The sequence below is a fragment of the Scyliorhinus canicula genome, chromosome 6 (genome assembly GCF_902713615.1).
Source record: "Scyliorhinus canicula chromosome 6, sScyCan1.1, whole genome shotgun sequence".
NCBI lineage: Eukaryota > Metazoa > Chordata > Chondrichthyes > Carcharhiniformes > Scyliorhinidae > Scyliorhinus > Scyliorhinus canicula.
The window spans coordinates 200,754,776-200,766,232 of record NC_052151.1 but is presented as its reverse complement, the minus strand read 5'-3'; the positions used below and the strand labels follow the sequence as shown (position 1 = coordinate 200,766,232).

The following is an 11,457-nucleotide window of genomic DNA, read 5'->3' as shown; positions in this document are numbered from 1 at the left end:
GTGCTAGTCGCCAGTGAACGTGTTGAATCAGTGTGCAGGGGACCCATTGTGCCGCCATGTGCCTTGAAGCTCCCTCTGTGAGGAAGACGCCATCGCCAAACAATCCCCGGCCTTGTCTCGGCCTGGTCTTGCCTGACTTGACCAGGCCTCAGTTTGCCATGGTGATCCCTCACACGCCGCTGCCCCACAATCCCACCCCTTCCCCCCCACCGAAAACCACCCCCCCCCCCCCCACCCCCACCCCAACAAATCCCACCCTCGACACCGCTTTCACTCCGCCTCATCATCCTCCAGCACCAGGGAGCGGCAGCGGGCCTGGCAGTCAGGGGAAACGTCCGGGTGCGGAGGCTTCACTGGGTCTGGGAACTGGGGCAGGCTCAGCCTGTCCCGGTAGGCCGAGGTGGGAGGGGCGGGATTTGGGAGGGAGTCGCCCCGCGCGAAGGGCTGCAGGTGCCTGCGGGGGGCGTTCTTGCGCTCCCGGGCCAGGGCAACCGCCTCGTCGAAGGAAATGCTGCCGCCGCAGCGCCACGCCTGCCGGCGGGTGGCGGGAGAAGTGCGAGCGACCTCTTCGGCAGGGACAGGCTGGGGTCGAGACTCAGCTGCGTGGAGCTCTGGGGGCTCAGGCCGGCGCTTCCCCTTCAAGGCCGGCGGCAGCTTAGCGTAGTGGGGCTTGGGGGGCACCACGGGCAGGGACTTGGCATGGAGGATCTTGCCCGGCGAGCACTCCAGTCTCATGGCGGCCCAGGCCGGCACCTGTGGCAAATCAGGATGCAGTGGGAATGGAGCTGGCTCCCCCTCTTCCTCCTCTTCCTCCTGCTCTGTGAAGGCCTCACTAGTCAAAGAGCACTCATCGCTGGCTCTCCCGCTCCCCTCGCCGGGAGCCTCCGGCTGCGGGAGGCACATGAGGGCGGGGCACCCCTCCTTCCCACCACTAGACTTCTCCTCCATGGGGTGGTCCTGCTCGATGAAGCACGCTACATTTGGGGAGCCCACATTCCCGGGCTCTCTGTTCCCCTCGCTGTGATTCTCCATCTCGGTGTTCCTGGCCTCCATGCTTGTGTCGGGGCCTGGAGCCTTGGGCTCCACGGCACACAGCTCAAGTTCTTGCCCCAGGCTTCTCTCTCCCAAAGGCGGATGCTCAATGGGACAGCTGATTTGGGTTCCAGGTGGCTCAGAGAGGGGCTCGTGAACCTCATCTTGGCTCCAGACCTCATCAACGGGGGGCTCGACGGAGAACTCCACATACTGGAGAGAGAGGAAGGAGGTGGGTTAACATCAACATGAAGAGCACACGAGCACCACACCTCGACAAGTCTTGCCTTACAAGTCTTATTGACATTTTTGAGGAGGTGACCAAACATATGGATGAAGGTAAAGCAGTGGATGTAGTGTACATGGATTTTAGTAAGGCATTTGATCAGGTTCCCCATGGTAGGCTTATGCAGAAAGTAAGGAGGCATGGGATAGTGGGAAATTTGGCCAGTTGGATAACGAACTGGCTAACCAATAGAAGTCAGAGAGTGGTGGTGGATGGGAAATATTCAGCTTGGAGCCCAGTTATCAGTGGCGTACCACAGGGATCAGTTCTGGGTCCTCTGCTGTTTGTGATTTTCATTAATGATTTGGATGAGGGAGTTGAAGGATGGGTCAGTAAATTTGCAGATGATACGAAGATTGGTGGAGTTGTGGACAGTGAGGAGGGCTGTTGTCGGCTGCAAAGAGACATAGATAGGATGCAGAGCTGGGCTGAGAAGTGGCAGATGGAGTTTAATCCTGACAAGTGTGAGGTTGTCCATTTTGAAAGTACAAATATGAATGCGGAACACAGGGTTAATGGTAGGGTTCTTGGCAATATGGGGGAGCAGCGAGATCTTGGGGTCTATGTTCATAGATCTTTGAAAGTTGCCACAAGTGGATAGAGCTGTGAAGAAGGCCTATGGTGTGCTAGCGTTCATTAGCAGAGGGATTGAATTTAAGAGCCGTGAGGTGATGATGCAGCTGTACAAAATCTTGGTCAGGCCACATTTGGAGTACTGTGTGCAGTTCTGGTCGCCTCATTTTAGGAAGGATGTGGAAGCTTTGGAAAAGGTGCAAAGGAGATTTACCAGGATGTTGCCTGGAATGGAGAGTAGGTCTTACGAGGAAAGGTTGAGGGTGCTAGGCCTTTTCTCATTAGAACGGAGAAGAATAAGGGGCGACTTGATAGAGGTTTATAAGATGATCAGGGAAATAGATAGAGTAGACAGTCAGAGACTTCTTCCCCGGGTGGAATAAACCATTACAAGGGGACATAAATTTAAGGTGAATTGTGGAAGAGATAGGGGGGATGTCAGAGGTAGGTTCTTTACCCAGAGAGTAGTGGGGGCATGGAATGCACTGCCTGTGGAAGTAGTTGAGTCAGAAACGTTAGGGACCTTCAAGCGGCTATTGGATAGGTACATGGATTATGGTAGAATAATGGAGTGTAGATTAATTTGTTCTTAAGGGCAGCACGGTAGCATTGTGGATAGAACAATTGCTTCACAGCTCCAGGGTCCCAGGTTAGATTCCGGCATGGGTCACTGTCTGTGCGGAGTCTGCACGTTCTCCCGTGTGTGCGTGGGTTTCCTCCGGGTGCTCCGGTTTCCTCCCACAGTCCAAAGATGTGCGGGTTGGGTGGATTGGCCATGATAAATTGCCCTTAGTGTCCAAAATTGCCCTTAGTGTTGGGTCGGGTTACTGGGTTATGGGGATAGGGTGGAGGTGTTGACCTTGGGTAGGGTGCTCTTTCCAAGAGCCGGTGCAGACTCGATGGGCCGAGTGGCCTCCTTCTGCACTGTAAATTCTATGATAATCTATGATCAATCTAGGACAAAGGTTTGGCATAACATCGTGGGCCGAAGGGCCTGTTCTGTGCTGCATTTTTCTATGTTCTATGTTCTAATGGGTGGGGGATGTTGGTGGGGGGGTTATTGGACGGGGAGTGTGTGGGTGGTGATGGGTCCAGGGTTTTTTTTGGATTGGTTTCATTTTATAAATAATATGTGTTTTATGTGTTTCATTGTTAAAATTTGAACTTAAATATGTTTTAACCTCTCTCCCCCCGCCCCCCCCCCCCCCCCCCCCCCCACCCCCCCCACCCCCCCCCCCCATCTCAGTATCCTTTTCCAGCCCCTACAACCCTTCATTCCCACAATCCTCTAATTCCGGCCTCTTGAACAGGCCCCATTCCCATCGCTCCACCATTGGTGGCCGTGCCTCCAGCTGCCTGCGCCTAAGCTCTGGAATTGCCTCCTTAAACCATTTGCCATCTCTCTCGCTCTCTTTCTCACTCTCTCTATCTCTCTCATTCTTTTTCTGACTCTCTCTCTTGCTCTTTCTCTCTCTCTGTCCCTCTGAATTTCTCTCTCTGTCTTTCTCATTCTTTTTCTCTATCTCTCTCTCTCTGTCTCTCTCACTCTCTCTGTTTCTCCGTCTCTTTCTCTCTTTTCTTATCTCTCTCTCTCCCTCTCTTTCTCTCTCACTATCTCTCTGTCTGTCTCTGTGTCTCTCTCTGTCTCTGTCACTCCCTCTCTATCTGTCTCTCTGTTACTTTCTCTCTCTCTCTCTATCTCTGTTACTCTCTCGCTCTCTCTCTTTCTATGTTTCTTTCTCGCATTCTCTCTGCTCCTTTGACACCCTCCTTAAAATCTCCTCCTCTGTCCGGGCTTTTGGTCGCCTGTTCTCAGGACTCGGAGTAAATTTTGTTTGATGGCTCGTATGGAAAACACCTTGGGAGCTTTCACGAGCTTAACCGTCCGGTGTTAATGGGCGCCATTTGCTGGCTGCGTCCTGCCAGGGTCGGGGCCGGGACGTGATTGGTAGATCCCGGGAGAGGCCGCTTGCACCTTGCGAGATCTAACGAAATCCCGCGAGATGTCGCGACCCGGCTCCCGCCCACGACCGGCAGGACCCAGGCGAGCAGAGTTCGGTGAGTTTGAAAAGCTCACGTGACTCTGCCAACGCCTGAGCGAGCTGGCTTCCCGGGATCTACCCGCTCGGGTCTGAGGAGACCCCAGCCGGCCGCCATTCAGCACTGGTTCCCACCAGAACAGGGATGAGGCAGAACGGCACGGGCGCTCCCTCGGTGCTGTTGATGCCACCCGGGCACTATGTCGCTGCCAGCCGGTCACCCTGACAGTGCCATCTGGGCGCCTTGCCAACCGGGTGTCAGCCTGGCACGACCAAGGTGCCTAGGTGGCACTGTCAGGAAGGCAGGGGCATTGCCAGGGTGCTGGGTTGGCTGGGCCAAGATGCCAAGCTGACATTTTGCCCGTGCCGGGGTTCAAACCCGGAGGGGGTAGGGGGTAGGTGGGGGTGGTGTCCAGCCTGCATGAGAAGGGATGCGGTGGGCTCGAGGACTCCCAACTCACGGGGGGGGGGGTTGTGGGCAGGGGCGGAGAGATCAAAAATGGCGCCTTCCTGCAGTGAGGAAGTCCACTCGGTGGGAAATGAGGCTAAGCGTGGCCTTGGGCGGGGGTGGGGGGGGGGGGGGGGGGGGGGGGCCGGCGGGGGTGGGGGGGGGGGGTGCGGGGGGGATTCCCCCTCGAGGCCCGAACAAAATAGAGTGCGCCGGCAACGGCCCCTTTCGTCCCGCCCCAGAACGGATTGGATAGATCGGGCCCAATGTGGCTTCTTGCTGGTTGCCCACATGTTCCTCGTCATGGACCACGTCATGTTCTCCCCCCCCCCCCCCCCCCCCCCCCCCATGTTCCGCATTCCCTCTTTATGGAGTGAAGGTGAGGGAGAAGGGAACGCAGACACTTCCTTGATGTCAAACCCAAGGAAAGAGATCGCGGCCATGGCGCTGTTTGACCTCAGCATGTGCCTGCTCACCCCTTCCTCCAGCTTAGTTCAAAGGGCAGCATGGGTAGCACAGTGGTTAGCACAGTTGCTTCACGGCTCCAGGGTCCCAGGTTCAATTCCCGACTTGGGTCACTGCCTGTGCGGAGTCTGCACATCCTCCCCGTGTGTGCGTGGGTTTCCTCCGGGTGCTCCGGTTTCCCCCCACAGTCCAAAGATGTGCGGGTTAAGTGGGCTGGCTACGCTAAATTGCCCTTGGTGTCCAAAAAGGTTAATTGGGGTTACTGGGTTAAGGGAGATGGGATGGAGGAGGTGTGTGCTTGAGTGGGGCTGATGCAGACTCGATGGGCCGAATGGCCTCTTTCTGCACTGTAAATCCGATGATTCTGTGACACACGAGGGTAAACATCCGATTGGACCCCCCCGTCAATCACCAACGTGGCAGGGAAGAGCAGCTCGCTCTCTTCAAGAAGTCTTTCATGTGGAATTTTATCATGTGCCTTCCTTAAAATAAGTTGGCGGTGGGGTGGGGTGTGTAATTGGTGTTGCATTGGCTGCTTCAGAAGGGAACACAGCCTAGTTACGGTCACCGTACCTGCATTTCATAAGCCCTCAGCTCCCTGCTGTCCAAATCGCGATCCATCAGCTCCGACTCAATGCTCATTTGCAGGACACCAGTCCTGTCACGGTCGCTGTTGGCATAGTAATCGTACGGCTCCATCTCCTCAGGCATCATGAGCGGCATTCCCAGCTCGCCGGGATAGTCCGACTCGCAGTCCCCATTCTCCGAGGTGTCCTGGGTGTCAAGGAAGGAGAACGTGTCCTGTAGTTCCAGGGAGAGTTCTGCAGACGAAGGGATGCATAAAATCAGGTTTTTTTTCATTTCTCTCTCTCGCTTTAATCTCTCTCTCTCCAGCTCTCTGCTTCGCTGTACCTATACCATATCAATCTGCACGTCACTCGTTCTCTCTCTCTCTCTCTGTCACTCTCTTCCTTTCCATCTCTCTGTCGCATTCTGTGTCTCTCTCTCGCTCACTTTCTCATTCTGTCTGTCTCTCCCTCTCTCGCTGTCTCACTCTGCCTTTCTCTCCCTCTCTCTCACTCTGCCTTTCTCACCCCCTCTCTCTGGTTCTCTGTTTCTGTCTGTCTCTCTCTCTCGCTCTGTCCTTCTCTCTCTGCCTCATCCTCCTCTCAGTCTCTGTCTCTCACTCTCTCTCTGTCACTCTGTCTGACTCTGCCTCTCTCTCTCCTTACTTTTCTCTCTGCCACTCTTTGCTCCTCCATCTCTCTCTCTCTTACTCTTGACCCACCCTCTTCCCGTACCGGCCTCCCCGAACAGGCGCCGGAATGTGGCGACTAGGGGCTTTTCACAGTAACTTCATTTAAGCCGACGCGTGACAATAAGCGATTTTCATTTCATTTTTCATTTTCATTTGTCATTCTCAAAGCTCTCAAAGAAATGGGGGCAGAGGGAGGCCATCCGGCCCTTTGAGCCTGCTCCGTCATTCATTCATCGGGAACATCCTTCCTGCATCTACCCTGTCCCCATCGGGAACATCCTTCCTGCATCTACCCTGTCCCCATCGGGAACATCCTTCCTGCATCTACCCTGTCCCCATCGGGAACATCCTTCCTGCATCTACCCTGTCCCCATCGGCAACATCCTTCCTGCATCTACCCTGTCCCCATCTGGAACATCCTTCCTGCATCTACCCTGTCCCTATCGGGAACATCCTTCCTGCATCTACCCTGTACCCATCGGGAACATCCTTCCTGCATCTACCCTGTCCCCATCGGGAACATCCTTCCTGCATCTACCCTGTCCCCATCAGGAACATCCTTCCTGCATCTACCCTGTCTCCATCGGGAACATCCTTCCTGCATCTACCCTGTCCCCATCGGGAACATCCTTCCTGCATCTACCCTGTCCCCATCGGGAACATCATTCCTGCATCTACCCTGTCCCCATCAGGAACATCCTTCCTGCATCTACCCTGTCCCCATCGGGAACATCCTTCCTGCATCTACCCTGTCCCCATCGGAAACATCCTTCCTGCGTCTACCCTGTCCCCATCGGGAACATCCTTCCTGCATCTACCCTGTCCCCATCGGGAACATCCTTCCTGCATCTACCCCGTCCCCATCGGGAACATCCTTCCTGCATCTACCCCGTCCCCATCGGGAACATCCTTCCTGCATCTACCCTGTCCCCATCGGGAACATCCTTCCTGCACCTACCCTGTCCCCATCGGGAACATCCTTCCTGCACCTACCCTGGCCCCATCGGGAACATCCTTCCTGCACCTACCCTGGCCCCATCGGGAACATCCTTCCTGCATCTACCCTGTCCCCAGCGGGAACATCCTTCCTGCATCTACCCTGTCCCCATCGGGAACATCCTTCCTGCATCTACCCTGTCCCCATCGGGAACATCCTTCCTGCATCTACCCTGTCCTCATCCCCATCGGGAACATCCTTCCTGCATCTACCCTGTCCCCATCGGGAACATCCTTCCTGCATCTACCCTGTCCCCATCGGCAACATCCTTCCTGCATCTACCCTGTCCCCATCGGGAACATCCTTCCTGCATCTATCCTGTCCCCATCGGCAACATCCTTCCTGCATCTACCCTGTCCCCATCGGGAACATCCTTCCTGCATCTACCCTGTCCCCATCGGGACCATCCTTCCTGCATCTACCCTGTCCCCATCGGGAACATCCTTCCTGCATCTACCCTGTCCCCATCGGGAACATCCTTCCTGCATCTACCCTGTCCCCATCAGGAACATCCTTCCTGCATCTACCCTGTCTCCATCGGGAACATCCTTCCTGCATCTACCCTGTCCCCATCGGGAACATCCTTCCTGCATCTACCCTGTCCCCATCGGGAACATCCTTCCTGCATCTACCCTGTCCCCATCAGGAACATCCTTCCTGCATCTACCCTGTCCCCATCGGGAACATCCTTCCTGCATCTACCCTGTCCCCATCGGAAACATCCTTCCTGCGTCTACCCTGTCCCCATCGGGAACATCCTTCCTGCATCTACCCTGTCCCCATCGGGAACATCCTTCCTGCATCTACCCCGTCCCCATCGGGAACATCCTTCCTGCATCTACCCTGTCCCCATCGGGAACATCCTTCCTGCACCTACCCTGTCCCCATCGGGAACATCCTTCCTGCACCTACCCTGGCCCCATCGGGAACATCCTTCCTGCACCTTCCCTGGCCCCATCGGGAACATCCTTCCTGCATCTACCCTGTCCCCAGCGGGAACATCCTTCCTGCATCTACCCTGTCCCCATCGGGAACATCCTTCCTGCATCTACCCTGTCCCCATCGGGAACATCCTTCCTGCATCTACCCTGTCCCCATCGGGAACATCCTTCCTGCATCTACCCTGTCCTCATCCCCATCGGGAACATCCTTCCTGCATCTACCCTGTCCCCATCGGGAACATCCTTCCTGCATCTACCCTGTCCCCATCGGCAACATCCTTCCTGCATCTACCCTGTCCCCATCGGGAACATCCTTCCTGCATCTACCCTGTCCCCATCGGGAACATCCTTCCTGCATCTACCCTGTCCTCATCCCCATCGGGAACATCCTTCCTGCATCTACCCTGTCCCCATCGGGAACATCCTTCCTGCATCTACCCTGTCCCCATCGGCAACATCCTTCCTGCATCTACCCTGTCCCCATCGGGAACATCCTTCCTGCATCTACCCTGTCCCCATCGGCAACATCCTTCCTGCATCTACCCTGTCCCCATCGGGAACATCCTTCCTGCATCTACCCTGTCCCCATCGGGACCATCCTTCCTGCATCTACCCTGTCCCCATCGGGAACATCCTTCCTGCATCTACCCTGTCCCCATCGGGAACATCCTTCCTGCATCTACCCTGTCCCCATCAGGAACATCCTTCCTGCATCTACCCTGTCTCCATCGGGAACATCCTTCCTGCATCTACCCTGTCCCCATCGGGAACATCCTTCCTGCATCTACCCTGTCCCCATCGGGAACATCCTTCCTGCATCTACCCTGTCCCCATCAGGAACATCCTTCCTGCATCTACCCTGTCCCCATCGGGAACATCCTTCCTGCATCTACCCTGTCCCCATCGGAAACATCCTTCCTGCGTCTACCCTGTCCCCATCGGGAACATCCTTCCTGCATCTACCCTGTCCCCATCGGGAACATCCTTCCTGCACCTACCCTGTCCCCATCGGGAACATCCTTCCTGCACCTACCCTGGCCCCATCGGGAACATCCTTCCTGCACCTACCCTGGCCCCATCGGGAACATCCTTCCTGCATCTACCCTGTCCCCAGCGGGAACATCCTTCCTGCATCTACCCTGTCCCCATCGGGAACATCCTTCCTGCATCTACCCTGTCCCCATCGGGAACATCCTTCCTGCATCTACCCTGTCCCCATCGGGAACATCCTTCCTGCATCTACCCTGTCCTCATCCCCATCGGGAACATCCTTCCTGCATCTACCCTGTCCCCATCGGGAACATCCTTCCTGCATCTACCCTGTCCCCATCGGCAACATCCTTCCTGCATCTACCCTGTCCCCATCGGGAACATCCTTCCTGCATCTACCCTGTCCCCATCGGGAACATCCTTCCTGCATCTACCCTGTCCCCATCGGGAACATCCTTCCTGCATCTACCCTGTCCCCATCGGGAACATCCTTCCTGCATCTACCCTGTCCCCATCGGGAACATCCTTCCTGCGTCTACCGTGTCCCCATCGGGAACATCCTTCCTGCATCTACCCTGTCCCCATCGGGAACATCCTTCCTGCATCTACCCTGTCCCCATCGGGAACATCCTTCCTGCACCTACCCTGTCCCCATCGGGAACATCCTTCCTGCATCTACCCTGTCCCCAACGGGAACATCCTTCCTGCATCTACCCTGTCCCCATCGGGAACATCCTTCCTGCATCTACACTGTCCCCATCGGGAACAAACTTCCTGCATCTACCCTGTCCCCATCGGGAACATCCTTCCTGCATCTACCCTGTCCAGTCCTGTTAGAATTTTATAGGTTTCTATGAGATCCCCTCCTCATTCTTCTGAACTCCAGCGAATATAATCTCTCCTCATACGTCAGTCCCCGCCATCCCTGGAATCTGTCTGGTAAACCTTCGCTGCACTCCCTCGAGAGCAAGAACATCCTTCCCCAGATAAGGAGACCAAAATGGACGCATTATGTCCCTGTCTCTCCCTCTTAACCACATTTGGAATACTGCGTGCAGTTCTGGTCGCCACATTACCAGAAGGATGTGGGTGCTTTGGAGAGGGTGCAGAGGAGGTTCACCAGGATGTTGCCTGGTATGGAGGGTGCTAGCTATGAAGAAAGGTTGAGTAGATTAGGATTGTTTTCGTTGGAAAGACGGAGGTTGAGGGGGGACCTGATTGAGGTCTACAAGATCATGAGAGGTATGGACAGGGTGGATCGCAACAAGCTTTTCCTAAGAGTGGGGGTGCCAGTTACAAGGGGTCACGATTTCAAGGTGAGAGGGGGAAAGTTTAAGGGAGATGTGCGGGGAACGTTTGCAGAGGGTGGTGGGTGCCTGGAACGCTTTGCCAGCGGAGGTGGTAGAGGCGGGCACGATAGCATCATTTAAGATGTATCTGGACAGATATATGAACGGGCAGCAACAGAGGGAAGTAGACCTTGGAAAATAGGCGACAGGTTTAGATAAAGGACCTGGATCGGCGCAGGCTGGGAGGGCCGAAGGGCCTGTTCCTATGCTGTAATTTTCTTTTTTCTTTGTTCTCTTTGTTCTTTATGTTGTTCTCATTCCTTTTCTTTCACAGGTCTGAACTGGAGTTTCATTTGAAGGTTCCAGTTCAGATCAGTAACAGTCATTTTCCTGGTTTTATTGGTTTGGTCTTTATCTCCCTCTCTCTCTCCGTCTGTCCAGCCATTCAGTCAGTCCAGCCTGCTCGGTCATCCAATTCAATTGTTGGGCTGCTCAGCTCCCTCGCTGCCATTTTCCTGCACCATCGGCATTCCCTTGGTGTCTTTAATAGCTAGAAATCTTATCAGCCTCCGCCCTGAACATATTTAATGACTGAGCCAACACAGCCCTCTGGGTGAAGAACATAGAACATAGAACAGTACAGCACAGAACAGGCCCTTCGGCCCTCGATGTTGTGCCGAACAATGATCACCCCACGTAACCTGTATACCCGTAACCCAACAATCCCCCCATTAACCTTACACTACGGGCAATTTAGCATGGCCAATCCACCTAACCCGCACATCTTTGGACTGTGGGAGGAAACCGGAGCACCCGGAGGAAACCCACGCACACACGGGGAGGACGTGCAGACTCCACACAGACAGTGACCCAGCCGGGAATCGAACCTGGGACCCTGGAGCTGTGAAGCATTGATGCTAACCACCATGCTACCGTGAGGCCCACTAAGAATTCCAAAGATTCACCACCCTCGGAGTGAAGGAATTCCCCCTCATCTCAGTCCTCAATGGCCGACTCCTTATTGGGAGACTGTGTCCTCTGGCTTTGGAGTCAGCAGCCAGGGGAAACGTACAATCCGCATCTGCCCTTCTCGCGCTCTGTCAGAATTTAGCCTAAGTTTCAGCGGGACCATCGCTCAG

At 55.2% G+C, this 11,457-nt stretch overlaps 1 protein-coding gene across 2 annotated transcripts in view; it reads right to left on the bottom strand.

Moving 5' to 3' along the window:
- Positions 1-257: 257 nt before the first annotated feature.
- The window catches only part of LOC119967791 (rho GTPase-activating protein 30-like), a 32,827-nt gene continuing 21,627 nt past the window's right edge, over positions 258-11,457 (bottom strand). For both annotated transcript variants that reach the window (XM_038800790.1, XM_038800791.1), the window contains exons 7-8: positions 5,417-5,664; positions 258-1,245 (exon numbers count right to left, since the gene is read on the bottom strand). In XM_038800790.1, coding sequence (XP_038656718.1) covers positions 271-1,245; positions 5,417-5,664 — 1,223 coding nt within the window. In that variant the 3' untranslated portion in view covers positions 258-270. The remainder of the gene's footprint in view (positions 1,246-5,416; positions 5,665-11,457) is intronic.